The sequence below is a fragment of the Capsicum annuum genome, chromosome 6, assembly GCF_002878395.1.
Source record: "Capsicum annuum cultivar UCD-10X-F1 chromosome 6, UCD10Xv1.1, whole genome shotgun sequence".
In the NCBI taxonomy this organism is placed as follows: Eukaryota; Viridiplantae; Streptophyta; class Magnoliopsida; order Solanales; family Solanaceae; genus Capsicum; species Capsicum annuum.
Genome location: NC_061116.1, coordinates 207,934,861 through 207,952,864, shown reverse-complemented (window position 1 = coordinate 207,952,864; position 18,004 = coordinate 207,934,861). Strand labels below are relative to the sequence as shown.

At 29.0% G+C, this 18,004-nt stretch overlaps 1 protein-coding gene across 1 annotated transcript; it reads right to left on the bottom strand.

Moving 5' to 3' along the window:
• Window positions 1-6,576: 6,576 nt before the first annotated feature.
• On the bottom strand, window positions 6,577-7,359 carry LOC107855368 (calcium-binding allergen Ole e 8). Its single transcript, XM_016700369.2, has one exon. It carries the CDS (start codon window positions 7,191-7,193, stop codon window positions 6,717-6,719), a length of 477 nt encoding a protein of 158 aa, XP_016555855.1. The 5' UTR covers window positions 7,194-7,359; the 3' UTR covers window positions 6,577-6,716.
• Between the last annotated feature and the right edge of the window lie 10,645 nt (window positions 7,360-18,004).

Genomic DNA, 18,004 nt, shown 5'->3' with positions numbered 1-18,004 from the left:
GTCGGCATGCAAACGTAACTCTTCAACGTTAGAATTGTATGAGGGTAACTTATACATTTAAAAAATAAACTACAATAATGTATAATGTCATAATACACATTTTCACCTTAAATATGTATGACCTATAAGCTTGTCAGAATGTATAATGTCACCTTATACAATATTAAGACTTTATAGTTGTTTGGATATTTACAACTGCCAATGTATAACGTATTGAAATATATTTCAGAATACCTATATTATACATTAGTGAGATAAAATAACTAATGTACAATGTCTTATATATTATAACTTATACTTTACAATATAAACTTCCAGAATGTATAACATCATATTATACATATAAGAATATTCAACTCATACATTATGTACCTATATGTTTGTAATATAACCTTATACAAAATTAATAGATTCGATATGTATAATTTCACTTCATACAAGACCAGCCTTTTTTATGTATATAAAATGTATATCATACATTAGTCAGATAAACAAAGTAATGTATAATGTATGCACAACTAAATTGATAGAACACATATACACACTGTATAAACATATATTATCGGCTTATAATCAATACCTTGTGAATATGTGGTCGACCGGAATCATCAACCTTCTTTTTACTTGCCGCTTTTGAACCTGGCTTCTTCGATCTAGAACTCACAACTTTCTTCAATTTCTTCATTGTAACAGAATCATTTCGGTGCTTTGAACGATTTTCTGCAAAATTGGGTTCTTCAAATATGATTGATTATATTGATTTAACAATAACAACTACAAAAAAGAAAATCAAAGATCTAACTTGTAGAATATGACAAAAAAAACGGCAAAAATCGAACTACAAAATTTGAATATCACGGCAAAATACGGTAATTTCATACAAAATCAACATGCAACCAAATAAAAATCGAGAAAACTCCTGAATTTGTAAGGTTGAAAAAAAATTCAAAAAATTAATGAAGTAAATCATTAAAATCAATTAAAGTTTGAAAACTTACAAATTGGTAACCACTAAGTACTTGTTTGCTTGATTTTTTGCGTGAAAAAAGGATTTCAATTATGGAGAAAAAAATAGATTTGTGATGGGAGTAAAATACGGGAGAGCAAACCGCAAAAGTAGCATATTTTTTGGATGTATAATGAGTTAGAGAGAGAAGGTAAAAAAATAGGGGATTTAAGTAATTACTTTGGGATTTATGTAATTACTTTATCAAATTGGGATTTAGTGTAATTAGTTAAAGTTACCTTGTGTATATATATGAATTTTAGTTAACGAACAGAAAAATATTGTATCTTGAAGTGAGTTCTGTAATATGTAAATTCAAATAATTAAGTTCAATATTCCAAAACATCAAATAGAAAATCCAAGAAAAATGTTAATCAAAATTATGTACCAATTATACTTTGTAAAAGTCATGGTTTTTGATACAAGAAGTCCAAGGAACACAAGAAAAGGCTCAAAACAGTCCATAAATCAAGAGGAATCCGAGGACCCCTTTGAGAGCTAGTTTCGTTCAAACAACAACAACACAAGAATACAAGGAAACAAGGTGTATTTATACACCAAAACAACCTCTAAAACGTGATGAACACAAGAAGATAGACAACAATATGATAAGGATAATAACAACAACAAACAGTTACAAGACACATGAACAACAAGAACCAATGGTTTTCCTAAACAACACTAACTAAGACATGAGTTGTAGAGATAGATATGAGACATACACTACACTAAGACCCAAGAACCCAAAGATATATTAAATCTAAAGACCCCTAGAACTTACGATAGCAACACCACACTCTTACAAAGACACGAGAGGATTTTCACTGCTCAAGCACCACCGTTTCCAAGTAATACATATTCACAAGTGATTCCACACTTGCCATGTCCTAGTTTCGGCCTAGGGAGGCTCTCTCTCTCAAGAGAAGTGTTCTTGTTCTTTAAATATCATAAGACAACTAACTAAAATAAAACCCTAACATGTTCCTTATATAGTTATTACAAAATGGAATACAAAATGTCCATAATACCCCTCAAGGGTGAGGCGCCCCTCAAGTTTAAGAGTGGACTGATTTTTGGTGTGTTTTGGACCTCTTCTACACTTTAATTGCACATACCAAGTCTCGGGACCAACGCGCACCCTCATAAGTCCATATTCATGATTATTCTTGTATCATCCTCTCCATCTTAAGAGGAATTTGCCCACAAATTCACGGCTTCATCTAGTTCAATTGGCCATTTCAAAAGAACTACCCAAAACAATCCGCAAATCATGAAGAATTTGAGTGCTCAATAACAACAAGTCTCGGCTAATATCTTCATTTAGCACCTCAGCTTCCTCTTTATCTTGAGAATTGCCTTCAATCTTATTCGGCCCAATTGAGTTTCTACCCTAGCCAAGATAACACTGGGAACATTGTTATCCATTGTAGCCAAGAAGTTACCTACGAAAACACAAATAAATTAGTTGTACAAGAAAAGTCCTCACACTCTCTCTTTATTTCCTTGCCTCTCGGATTCCTCACACTTAACCTCACAAGTGTTGTAAGCTTGCTTGTACTCCGGAAGGTGTTGAGAGGTAAACCAAACATTTACAATGACAAAATAAAACTAAAACACACAAAGAAACGTAGACACGAAAAACGATTTTAAAAACTAATTTACAATCTAGTAAATGGTCACTAGTTTGTAAATTAGTATTGAAATCAACAAACGAAACTCAAGAACAACAAATTAAAACTAGAAGATTAAAATTTGAGCCCAAAATTTATTGCGTGAGCAGTATATATATGGTGACGTGGCAGTTTACAATTGGTCACAGCCCACACAATTTTTTCATCGCTTGAAGTCTTAATCTTTACATAATTTTTTGTAATGGATGACTTGATATTAGAGGGAAAGTAAATTCTTGTAACCTTTCAACTTTTCAAAATCAAAAGGTAAGATCTGACTTGACTTTACCAGTCCCACAAGACAAAGTCCCTTGTTTTAAGGAAAGTTGTTGGAAAATGATTGATAAAGTCTTTGGTGGTTGTCTTTCAAGACTAGCAAGTCACACCCCTTTTTTCCTTCACCTTTATGGATCAAATAAACACTTTATTTTAACAAGACATAAAGGTTGTGAAGAACATCAAGAACTACAACAACATTCCCCAAGAACAACAACAAACTTCAAGAACAACCAACAACATCCAACTTTCAAGTCCAAATCCACAATAATTTTTGGACACCAACACACGGCCAAGCTACAAAAACTTAAACAAAATTGTTTTTAAGTCACCAATACTCAACAACAACACAAGGCCAAGCTTAGAACAACAATAACGTCACAAGGCCAAGGTGAAAACTACAACAAAAGTAAGCTCAAATCAAGATATAGACTCAATGTGTTAGTGAGGAACAAAACTAACACTTAGAGACAACAAAGACAGGTAAAAACTCGGTCAAGACACAACAAGAACACAGATTTCGGCCAAGAACACAACAAGATCAAGCCATGTTTTGATACCAAATGATACAAGAAGTCCAAGAAACACAAGAAAAGGTCAAAATAGTCCACAAATCAAGAGAAATCCGAGGACCCCTTTGAGAGCTAGTTTCGGCCAAACAACAATAACACAAGAATACAAGGAAACAAGGTGTATTTATACACCAAAACAACCACTAAAATGTGATGAACACAAAAATATTGACAACAATATGATAAGGATAATAACAACAACAAACGGTTACAAGATACATGAACAACAAGAACCAAGGATTTTCCTAAACAATACTAACTAAGTCATGAAATGTAGAGATAGATAGTGAGACATACACTACAATAAGACCCAAGAACCCAAAGATATATTAAATCTAAGGACCCTTAGAATTTACGATAGCAATACCACACTCTTATGAAGACACGAGAGGGATTCCACCGCTCAAGCACCATCACTTCCAAGCAATACACATTCATAAGTGATTCCACACTTACCATGTCCTAGTTTCAGCCAAGGAAGGCTCTCTCTCTCAAGAGAAGTGTTCTTGTTCTTTCAATATAATAAGACAACTAACTAAAATAAAATCCTAACATGTTCCTTATATAGTTATTACAAAATGGAATACAAAATATCCATAATACCCTTCAAGGGTTAGGCGCCCCTCAAGTGTAAGAGTGGACTGATTTTGGCGTGTTTTGGAGCTCTTCTCCACTTCAATTACACACACCAAGTCTCGGGACCAACGCGCACCCTCATAAGTCCATATCCTTGATTATTCTTGTATCAGTTTCCACCTCAAACTATACACGAAAAGTATAGGTCACACTCAAACTATCATTATGACTTATTACACACCTATACTATATAAAAGTGAAACTATTACCTCCCTGCGACACCCATTTTCAAGCGTGTTTCTTACACTCAATTTAGGTGCGTCCAACCTTTTGAAACTCAAAAATAAACGTTTAAAAACATTAAAAAAAAATCATAACTTCTAATTCCCAATGGATATATTCAACAATAGCCTCCATTTAAGTAAATTTAGGGCTCCAAACTAAAGAACCCTAATTTCCAAATTTGTCATCCAAAATCAAAATTGAAGATCATTTGTTTGAAGAATTGGTAACTAAATCTTTTTAATCGTTCGATTTCTTGCTATATTGAGAGAAAATATAGTTCTTTTATCTTAGTTTTGTTTAAATTTTGATAATTATTTCTTTCCTCAAGTGTTTGTTCAACCTCTCTTAAAGCTTGTTTTCTTAATCAAGGTACTTTAATGACGAAAAGTATTTCTTCCGTATCTTTTTAAATGGTGATTGATAACTGTACATGGAGATGATCTGTCGAAGATTCGTTAAAAGGAAAAAAAAAAAGAGTTTGATAGAAGTGCTAAGAAATTGGATAGGGAAACGAATTAGTATTTCTTTCTTTACTTATTCACTTATATTTTAATTACACATCTTAAAAAGTAATAAATAACAAAGTAATTTTAATATAAAAATATAATATTTTAAAATATATTAAATAATAAATAATACTTTAATAGATAAAATAAATATTATTAGATAGTATTTATTTTTGATATAATGAGCAAATAAAAATAAATGAGAAAGTATCTGTCAGAGTGTCGTGGACCAGTAGTAATGTGCAAGTTAACGAGAATTTTATTTATCACTTTGCATGGTTTATCCTTTTATTTTTCACTTTGCATGGTTTACCCTCTTACTACAACAACTTTTACATATTTTTTTATTCGAAAATTTCTTTCATTTAGATTATAATTAGTGTATGTGTCCGCGCGACGCACAGATAATCTTAATATTTTTAAAATCATTTCATATTAAAATGTCTTGCTTTAAATCATGTAGAGTGAAATATTTGGGTTGGGTCGGATCAAAGTTGGGTTAAATTAGTTGGATCGGATTAGGTTTATTCAAGGGATCATTAATTAAATTAAATAAATAAATTAAATATGTTATTTAATATAGGTGTGTAATAGGTCACTATAATAATTTGAGTGTGACTTAGACTTTTCATGTATAGTTTGGTCATACTTTTCCAATTATACTTTTGTTCGTTGACAATTGATTGATGTGGTACATTGAGTATAGGGGTGGGCATAAATATCGAAAAAACCGAAAAATCAAATCGAAATTTAATTTTAGTTTCGTTTTTTTGATTTTTCGAATTGATTTCAGTTTTCAATTTTTAAATTTCGGTTAAACGGTTCGGTTTTCGGTTTTCTTAAAAAAAAATCGGTTAAACCGAAAACCGAAATTTTATAAATAATATTATAATATATATATATATATGTATTATTAATTTATTATATATATAAAATAATATATATTATGAATATATTATACTAATTATATATACATTTTAGTAACCCTAATTCCGCACCTAAATCCCTAAATAGTAAACATATTACCATTTACTAAGCAATTCGCGAGAAATTTATGAGTTTTGTGTTTGTTTTGTGGACAGGACAGTTTATGGAAATTTATATATAATGATCAATGACGTTATGCATTATGTTAAGCTTATGATTATTTTATTTCGTTTCATTCATGTTGAGTTACTTATAGTAAATTATATTTGGGAATGAAAAATAGATTTGAAAAAAATTATTTTTCTTAAAAAAATCATTAATTTTAAATGCTCAATTATGAAAAAGAGAGACTCTCTACTTTAATATTTCAAACCGAAATAAAAATCCGAAATAACCGAACCAAATTTAAAGAAATCGAACCAAACCGATTTTATTTCGGTTTGGTTATGATTGTCATTTTTGTCAATCCAAAAACCGATAAACCAAATCGATATTAAACAATCAGACCGAACCGATCGAACGCCCACCCATAATTGAGTATGATACATTCATTATTTATTTATTTTATATTTTCTCCTCTTCTTTTTTCCCCTTTTTTCGACCACTCCACCTCCTATCATTTCCTCAAACCTAAATTCTTTTAATTTTAAAATAATAGATTTTATAAACTTTCATCGATTGATTAATACTCGAACATATGAATAATATCATATAAATTAAAACGGAAGAATAGTAAAATAACGACTTACAAACCGACGGAAAGCCAAGGTCTTGCCATTTATTGGATCAAAATAGTCATACACTACATGATGCCACACCAAACTCCGGTGTGCCTCACCAATATCAGCCATTCAAACAGCTGAAAACTCAATAACAACAAAAAACATACTACGTTTATTTATTTATTACCCATCATCTTCTTGAACTCTTCAAAGCAAACATAACCATCACCATCAGAATCAACGGACGTGATCATTCTAGTACAATCGTGAATCGTACAACTCTGACCCAACCTGTTCAGAATCTGATGAAGTTCAGTAGCAGAAATCCTACCATTATGATCCTGATCATAAAGATCAAACGCCTCTTTCATTTCCTTGGCACCGCCATCAAGAGAATCATCGTTCTTGCAAAATGCTGCGAATTCTTCAATGTTAATGCACCCGTCTTTATCGGTGTCGATTTCATCCATCATCCGTATAACTTCTTCAGGTGACGTATCGGATCCTAAGGCTTTGAGTACGCCGGAGAGTTCGTCGCCGGTGATCATGCCGTCGCCGTTTGTGTCGAAACGAGAGAATACTTTTTTCACTTCTTCCATGTCTTGGAGGTATTCGCATGGCTTTGTGGTTGTGGTGGTACCTTCTGTAGCCATTTTTTTGACTATGTAAAATGAAAGAGAAATGAGGAAAAAAAAAAAAAAGTTGTGTGTTGATGAAAAAGGAGGTTATAGGAATGGTGGGAGATTTATGTGGGGATTATTATATAGGGGGAGTTAGAGATAGAGAGCGGATTACTCGTGACCAGTTGAAGCCAATGGATTATAATTGGGACTCTCCGTTTATTTTTCCTCGTCATTATATTGTTTTTCGTGATTAAGCTGCATTAATTTTAATTAAAATTTTTAGGTAATTTTATCATATTAATATAGAAAGGATTGCAACTTATACCATTTTATATATTATTTGTGATCATCTAAATTTAAATTTAAAATATTAAATTAATCTACTTCAATTTAGCATTTCTTCTTCTTTGAAGGTAGAGGTATGGACTGCGTACATCTTATCCTCCCCAGACCCCACTATGTGGAAATACACTGGATTTATTGTTGTTTTACTTCAATTTAGCGAAGGAAATAGTAAATTCAGTTTAGCCCATAGTTATGATAAATACCTTCTATATACTCCTCCCATCTTAATATTATTTTTATTATTAAATGACTAAACTTAGTGTAGACGCTAAAATTTATATTTTTAAAGAACATAATTAATAAGACTACTTTGAAAATCAACCCCAAACAAATTTTTTTAAACGAAAATTCTAAGGCTGCAAAAGTCAATTATTTTAAAACGAAGAGAGTATTGTACTATTATGTACTATTTTTATATAAGATTGATCATTATGTATACCTTCTTTCCCCAGATATGATATTGTATATTGAGATTTGAGTTACGCAACGATGTAATATTTTTTCTAGACTGTAAATTTTGAAAACTTCCTGGTATATATATTACAATGATAATATTAGTATATTCAATACAAATTCAGTTAAATAGTCGTTCCATTTTTATCAGAAAATTTTGAATTTGAGTATGATATAATAAGTCGCCTAACAATTTCAATATGATTTTTTTTAATGCGAGTTCTATTTTATTTGGGTTGGAATGTGTATGGACCACCTAGTGAGAAATTAAAGGCCCAAAAAAAGCACAAATGTAATTAAGTTCGACTATATATAGTCGTTTTTACCAAAAAAAGAAAAAAAAAAGACTATATAGTCGTTAGTATTTGTCAGTTTCATTGAGTTTCTTTCTTAAATACAATGAGGTCTTTCTAAATTAATATCTTAACACATACTACTAGTTAAGCAAAAATTAATATCAAAATTACGTTAAATCGCCAGTCTTTGTTTTATAGTTTACGAAACTTACAACTTTACTCAGGTCAAGAGAATATAGGTATTAATTATGATGCTGTTTCATTTTCATAAAACTGCTAGTATCTTAAAGATTCTAAATTAAGTGGTTCTTAGAGAAAAATCCTACTCATACTTGACACTTTAGAAACTAAGGCATAATTACTTGGTTGTTTCTATCTTTGCCCTTGATAAAAAATATGAAAAAAATATTAATATAGTGAAAAAAAAGTGCTAAATAAAAAGGAATAATTAATCAGAGTAGTTTGTCAAATTTATCTCAGTTATATGTATTTATTGAGGGGAGTGCAAATTGACTAAGTATTTAGGAATGGAAAGAGTATTAGCCGTAAATGAATAGTTTTTTCGTTGCAAAATAGTTGATTTTTTTTAAAAAAAGTAATTATTTTAATTTAGTTATTTTTTTTATGAAATCAAGAGAATATTATTATATTATTTCAATACTAATCTTATCATTAAATGACTAAACAATATATATATATATATATACATAAATTTACATTTTTAAAGCAATTCATAAGGCTAATTTAATAAAATAAATTCCTTATAATTTTTTTGAAGGGTAGCGTCAAGTCGGATCAACTATTTTGAAACGAATGAGATATATTATTAACAACATTTGAATCTAAAATAGATTGAGTTTTCAAATAAATACTCTCTCCATCTCATTTAATATGACACTGTTTCCTTTTAATTCATCTCATAAAAATAATACCTTATTATAATTATAAAAAAGAATCAAACCTTAAAATTTTCCATAATTCTTAATGAAATGATTAACAATTATATAAATATCTAAGAACACAAATTTTAAAAAATAATGATGTAGGGAGTAACATTTAAATCTAGTTGGGTGAGACGTGTGTGTACGAGCTCAGTGTGTTGGACGTGTTGCGGCCTTTTTTTGATTAAAGTAGTTGACGAAACCGACGACTCCATGGTACACTCATTCTTAGGTATATTTTTAATTCGATTCAAAATAGATATAATTACATTAAAAAATATATGAAAATAAGTATAATTATATAAAAACACTCACTAAATAAGAGGTTGGTTAGGTGCACTGTCATTTAAGTTAATTCTAAGGCTCTCTATTAGTAGGTGTGTCCCTAGTTGAGGTAAACTATTTTTTTGATAGTAAACACCCACACTTTTTAAATCTTGAATCCGCCACTGTTTGAAATGGTGTTTAGGAAAATAAATAGATTTTTGAAATTTATAGTCTAACATGATTATTAAAAAATTGTATGATTGTGAATCATTTCGTTAAGAATAAAAAAAAATTATACAGTTATTGTAAGATGACATTTTCTATAGAACGAACTAAATTAAAAGTGTGACAAATAAGTATGTTGTTTTTCGAATTTCGAAAAATCTGTATTTTTGTAACCTAGACTACTAATGCATCGTACTGAGAGGGGCATGAAAGACTTGTCGGCTTCGATTTTCTCAGGTTCATACGATGTCACAGAACAACTTGCTTTCACGTCACATTATCTTTTTGTGAAAAAAATTAGAAAAGTTGTTCCTGCAACTTGTATTCACAGTGGCCTGATTTTCATTTTTATTATTATATGTTGCTTTATTTATCTTATTATTTTGTCATGGTATCGTTAGTTTTCTTGCAATCCTACTTCATAGAAACAATAATCATCCTATCACAAGAGTTAGAATAAGATTTATGAACATACCACCACTTTCTTCGAATTCATTTATGTTATTATCATTTGCGGGGGGCTATGCGACAAAGTAGGAACCTGAGTGCAAACGCCTATACGGGACTCAGCGTGTGTGCGCCGTGTTGCCGCCGTGTGCGGGGTTAATATTCATGCAGTATTATAATTTATATTAATCTGATAATTTTGTTTGTTAATATTCAAAAACTGACTAAGAAATGAGTTGATGTACTTTTTGTGAGATTCAAATTATCCAACTACAAGACACTCATTTGTATATTCGAGCTATAAATCATCAACCAAAGAAAATGGCATAGTTCATATGAAGTGTTCTATATTAGATAACTGCTAATTAATTTCATGATTTATTTTCAAAGATCAATTTATTTTCATTATATTAAAGTTAACTTATTGATATTGCAATATTGTCATGTTATGTAGCCACATTTTGATAGAGGATAGCTTGCCAAAAAGTGTTCAAGAAGCATATAATAGTGGTAGAGGGTATAAACTGTTATATTCTTATAAATGTTAAATACTTGGTATGAGATAATTTTTATATTGAGATAGATGATAACGCTCAACTCACTCCCATGTTTGAGGGGTGAGGCGGTCGTTGTCAATAAACCAACTTAAGTTGGGGTCGAATCTACAAGGAGCGAATTATATAAATTTCAAGTCCTATGGGTGCTCTAATTACTAAAAGGTTACCCGGAATGCTAACAAACATGACATGTAAAATAAAATGGGAAAATTGATTTCGAATTTGTTTGTAATGATTTTTGGTTAATAACGCCTGACTATGACACTTTTGACTTAAAATCAAGATTTGAGGAAATTTTGGGATTATGTCTACCTAAAAGTAAAAGCATGTGGGTTGAGTTGTTAACTAAAGAATAGGTTAGGTCGAAAATCATTGTGGTTAATCTTTCAATAAAATCACAATGATTTCACTCATTGGCTCTTTCGAGCACCTAACAAGTGTGCAATTTGTAATCACCAAAAACCTCAATCAAGCATCCCTATTTCTAGGATGATGCTATTGACATGATTTACACTCCTATTACACGTATTTCTAAGATTGCAAAAGACAGTAAACCATAAACTTAATTGTCCACCATTGCATTATCCCCCTATAACTCTCTTTCAAGGATGATGAAGGGTTTCTAGAGCTTGAGGTTTTCACCTATCAAACCCAATTGGAGATTTGGGGTTTTCACCTACAAATTCTAATTCATAAATTCAAGCAATGGTAGAATCCATACTCAACAACTAACAGTTATGCAAACACAATAACGCCCACACACAATTATACTTTTGTTCAACATAATTTCAAGACTAATTTACTTAGCTACTCATGAAAAATAATAAAGAAAGATATACCATTCGGATTATCCAAAGCATTCATCCTTCACAAAATACTAAGAAACAAGCCTCCACAATCAGTTACACACTTGTCCAATTAGGTTTCTTGCTTTCAATTCAAAATTGTCTATGAGGTAAGCAATAATAAAGAAGAAAAGGTTTTTGCCTATATGAGATTTGAGATTCGTGTATGCAATTTTACAAAACTGCCATGGATCATATTCTCGCTGAACCGCGATCGCGCAGGTTCTACCGCGACCGCAGCTACGCGACCGTGGTTGTGCTCCGTGATTGCATTATGCTGACCATCTTGACTGACGCGGACTGCGGTAACTGAGGCTGAACCACTCCGGTTCTCCTGCACTCCTTTTACTTTCATTTGACCCTTTTTCAAAGCTACAATCCACATTTTTTCACATTTTTAACTATATACCTAACTATATACCAGCAAAATGTAGATAGTAGTGTATTTAATAGCTACAATCTACATCTTTTAACATTTTCAACTATATACCTAACTATATACCTGCAAAATGTGGATAGTAGTGCATTTAAATCAGGTGCAGTAGTATAATCACCACTCATCAATAGATTGAATGATTTATCAATCAAATTTAATTAAGAATGCTAAAATAATTTTAAGTTTTAATACAACTATTAACATGAATTTTGACGGAATATATGATCTGATCTTTTCAATTTGTATTATAAATTTCATGTTCGAGCTGTTGTAAATGGGGACGTTCAAAATTGAGTCATGTAATAGATGAATTTAAATTTAATAACACTCAAATATGAATATCTACTATCGGATGAGACAAAAACAGAATTTTAACAGAACCTATGCTACTTACTGGAAAGGGCATGAGAGATTTGTCGGCTGCTTTATTTTCAAATCTATACGTTTTCACAGAACGAACTGTTTTAAGTCAAGATATCTCAATAAAATTTAGTAGTTTAGAACCAAACTTTAATATATATATATATATATATATATATAATAATTTACAGTTGTCCTTTTTTGTTTTTGCATATTAATCATTTTCGGTGCAGTATTTTTAAAAACCACACAACCTTTAACTTCAGATATTAATATAATTAAAGACTAATTCATTTGTTTTCAATACATTAGCTTGGATGTTGTTGTTAAAACTTTATTTATTAATATGAAGTTTGAGTTGTTTAATTTAAAATTCTAAATTATTCATGATAACAATTAGATAACTTTTTCTTTCCTTATTTCTTTTACATAATCTTTTGAACATATTTCAAAATTTTTATTATTATTTCAAGTGAAGTTTGAAATCATAAAATTTATTATTAAAATTTTTGAGGACTCAAAATTTTGAGTTCCACAGCAAACACTTAACTAAAGCAAAAGATTCTCAATGTTTGGATAACACCAACTCCAACCCACAATTCTATTTTATATTTTTTTAAAAAAACTTTTCTCTTTCTTTAATATTATATTAGTATTTTTATTTCATTTATACTTCTTATTTCATAAGTTAAATATTTCTTATTATTTTTATTTCAATTATACTTCTTATTTCATGATTATTTCTTTACCTCAAATTTTTAAATAACATAAATTGCAAGCAAAAATTATATATTATTCATATTAGTGGACAATTCAAATAAAAGTGAAATTGTTGATGAAATACAATTAAATAAATATTATATCATGATAAAATTTATATATTTCTACATAAATATTCAACTATCGAGATTAAAACGTTGCAAATAAATGCTCTATTAATGCATTACAAAGTTTAAAATAAGCATTTTTGTCTTTAATTTTTTAATGTCTTGCTAAAAATTGTTTTTATCTACTACCATTTATACGAAAATTAAATTAATAAAACTTAAAATTAATATATAAAATATTACATTAAAAAATAATTATGAATATTAAAGATTTAATTAATTATCGAATATAATTTATAGTGTGTTAAATTATAAATATTATATATTATAAATATTAATATTATAATCAAAAACTAAAATAGCGAAAATGGTAGTAACTCTTTTATAATAAAAAGTCTTGTTCCACAGAATTTTAAAAATAGGATTTTGATCCAATAAATGGCAAGATCTTGGCTTTCGATCGGTTTTAATCCGTTATATTTTCTATTCTTCTGTTTTAATTTATAGTATATGATATATTTTTTTAGTATTAAATGATGAAAGTTTACAATTTAATATTTTAAATTAAAGGAGTTTAAGTCTTAAAAAACGGTGGGAGGTGTGGTCGGAAGAAAAGGGAAGAAAGAAGAGAAAAAAATATTACACACATAAGTGAAGCTTTCCTTGTACTACCAAAGGTAATTTTTGTAAATAGTGATGACAAATATATAACATCTTGTCCACTGAATATTGATGTTGATTATACGTGTATTTTGTATGTATCATTTTTTAAAGGAAAAATTTCAAAAATAGCAACTATATAACTTTAATTGTAACTTTTCTAATAACAGTTTCAAAATTATAAAAAATAGCAATATTTATTTTGTATTTGAGTAAACTGTTGCTAGTTAAATACATATACAACAAAATATTATGTTCCTAATATAACGCAAATCAGTTTCAATTTAAAATGGGAAAAACGGTTCCATAATTTATGGCACAATTAATTGACAGATTCTCTTACCTTTTAAAACTCTTTTTGTACATCAACGTTAAATTAGAACAATTAATTCAAATTTAAAAAATATTTTCAATAATCAGACACTAAAATCAAAACCCAAAATACAGATTCAAATTAAAAACAGTAAATCTAATCAGTTAGAGTTAAATAAGGAATGAAACTGTTCCTTAATTTATGCCACATTTAATTAAACAAATTCGTTTACCTTATATTACTCTTTTATTTTTATCTCAGACGTTAATTTACATTAACATAATTCAAATTCAAACAACGATTTTCATAAACAACAAATCAAAGCTAATTCAAAAAATAAAGTGCTTTCAATATTTTTGATGATTTTCTGAAATTTTGAAGAAAATATTAAAAATACAACGCTCCAATTACAGGTATCAATAAACAAACTTGATTATGTTTATGAATTTCATAAAAAAAAATATCGCGAGAATTGCTGAAAAACTTACAACAAAGTTGCGTAACAGTCGTGGAATTTCAAAATTGAGATTGTATATGAATTCTATCAGTTCTCAAAAAAATAGTTTTGAGCGAATTATTTCTTTCAAATTTAAAATTATTCATGTCGTTATTTAATTTGAAATTTGAGTTACAGTTGTTATACATTAAATTTGAATTTTAGTCGATGTAATTAGTATTCAAAAAAAAATATTCCTGTTTGTTGAAATTCATTTTGCATTTTTGTATATACAAAATAGTTATTGTTTAAAGTATGTATTTTAACACCTATATGTATTTATAATATATGTATGCAGTCTATTTATGTGTTCACTGTCTGTTTCATATGTTTTCAGGTATATGTATTTATATTATACATATGCAGTAATCTATATGTTGTAATGAAAATACATATGCATATCATAAATATATATATTAAGACTTGTAATATAAATATGTTGCTTCAGAATAAATACATTTGATAAATTGAAATGATTTGAATTGTCAATTATTTTATAAAAATTATTCTTGTATTAATAATTTCAGGTTATACCAGCCTCAGAGTATGTCTATACAATTCACGACATGGATAAACATTTTATTGTTTGTCTTAAGAAAAAAAAAATGTTCTTGCCATGCATTCCAATTGGATGAGATACCGTGTGTGCATATTTGTGCGGTACTTGATAGCAAGAGTTTTCAAAAGGGGTCATATTGCTCTTATCTATGCAAGCTAAAAATTGTGTTAAGAACGTATGATCTTCTCATTTATCCTCTACCACACAAAAGAGGTCATATTGCTCTTATCTATGCAAGCATTAATACATATGCATAACATAAAAGGGTACAACACACATTTCTGGTAAAATACTTATGTATTAATCATAAATACATATGTATCATAAAAATATATAGACTTATGTAAAATTATATAATAATTATGTATTATTCAGAAGTATATGTGCAGAACTGAAAAAAAAAAAAAAGCACATACATTACTCAAAATACATATGCATTACTCAAAAATACACATGCATAAAATGAAAAATACAAATGAATAACTGAAAAATACATATAATGACTGAAACATACATATTCATTACTGAAAATTATATTCAAAACTAGAAAGAACATATTCATACAAAAATATGCATAACAGTAGCATAAACTAAGCACGAACAACTGTATTTTAGAAATTTAAACATCAAAAATCTAACAATTACAGCAAAGAAAATATTAAGATATCAACTTTCATTATTAAAGTAACATATGAAACCTAAAAAATATTCAACTAAATCTTAGTCTACATAAAGTTCATTATTGTAAAATACAACAAATTCAAAATAATCTTCAAATATCATGCACTTCAATATCTTATGTTATCCCAATATTCCTAGGAGGCCTCATTGGTGCTTTATCATCACTTTGTGCCTTCTCTTCTTCTTTCCTCGAACCATGATGCCACAACATTAAAGCATCTCTCGTGCGAAGAAGATCTGGATCAAAGTTGATAGTTGGAACACCGTCAACAGTTAGAACATACACATAAATTACTCTTGCCATGTATATTTTGAGAACGCAACACCTATACAACATAAAAATACAATTATATGTCTAAACAGTGCAACATATGTATTTAAGAAGATACATCCTAAAAGTTACATTACATCGTAAAGTAATATCACTAGTTCATAACTTAGTTAGCAAACATCAATATACAAACATTGTCATTTACTCTTAACAAACATATACAACTGTGCAAAAAATATAAATATTAGCCGTACAAATAAAAAAATACATATCTAACAGATAACAAATACATTTCATATGATTCTAAGCAAACAAATTACATATGTATTTTATTTATACATATTTTGTCCAAATATCATATTTATCAATAAACAAATTACATATGTATTTTGGCCAATACTCGTGCCACGTATATTTGATCACGCATGATCTATACAACAAAAAAAAATATAATTATATGACAAAATAGTGTCTTATATGTTTTTATGAAATACATCTTAAAACTAGTTTATACATGTCACACCCCTCTTTTCGCTCAAAGGAATCGAGTCGAAGGATTTTTTCAATTAAAGTGACAAAATTGAGTAGGAATTATTTATTAATTATAGAGTCGTCACTTGGAATTGAGTTATGGTGTTTCAAGACACCTTATTACATCCCTAGTCAAAAGGAAATGACTCTTATTGTGGTCTGCGAAAACAGAAGACCGGTAAGGAATTCTGTTGACCGACGGGAAGGTGTGAGGCACCCCTCGAGTTCCGTGGTTCTAGCACGGTCGCTTCAGTGACTTATACTTAACTAAATCTATTTCGATAAATTGTGTTAAGGCCTAAATTCGCTCATTTTATTATACCGAAAACTTGTGTATTATCTTATATTAAATAAATCGTGTGAAAATTAATTTTTGAAAAATATATGCCAAAGTACATTAGAGCATCCTTGAATTTTAAAATGTCTCAGAAAGATGCGTACACCGCATTCTTAAGAGACGAACATTTTAAAACGTGCCTAAAGTTCATTTAGTGTTAAAAAGCATTTGTTTCGTCTCTTGTAAAGTCGAAAAAATTTTACATTATCTATTTTTATTCTTTTTCTCTCTTTATTTTGCAATGAATTTTGGATTATTCCACAACTCGTTTCGCTCCCTTACATATGAGTTTCTCTCTTTTTTTGTTTTTCTTTTCCGCGACGGATTTTGAATAAATCCACAACTCATCTCAATTAAACTCCATCTAGTTAATTCATTTAGACCTTAAACGTAGTTAATTTATAGAATAATATTAAAGTCCAAACAATTAGAAGCCCGGATTATCTTTATCAAAGTTAAATATACGTTTGATGAGCCAGGTCTTACTTAAATAAAAACAAATAAAAAAGATAAATGTTTGGAGTATCTTCAAACAATTCCAACAGAAAAAAAATTATGACCATCACTAGTAACGTTACTAAAGCGTGGCATAACTAATGAATTCATAAAATACATTTAAATTAGCATTAAATTCATGTAGAAAGAACCTTAAATACTCTACCTAACGAAAAAATAAATTACATTTTTGCTATGAGCAATGATTCATTTAGTTTAATCTCAAATTACACTTCTAGTGACTAACTTAAATCCATATAAAATTTTATGTAACTAACAAGATAAAATATCAACTTTCAGTTATTCAATTATTAACAAGCACTAAAGACTAACATCTTAAAAATCAAATTATCCAAAGCTATACATGAATGTTTTGCCTGAGATACTACTTATTTTCATGATTTTTAGAATGCTTAATTCATGAATAAAAATTATTTTAAAAACACACTATGTGAAGTGCCGAGAAAACACCATACTCACTTAATCATTCAACCAAACT

Excerpts from the sequence above, each read along its gene's own strand:
- LOC107855368 (XM_016700369.2), bottom strand. The coding sequence starts at position 7,193 with ATGGCTACAGAAGGTACCACCACAACCACAAAGCCATGCGAATACCTC.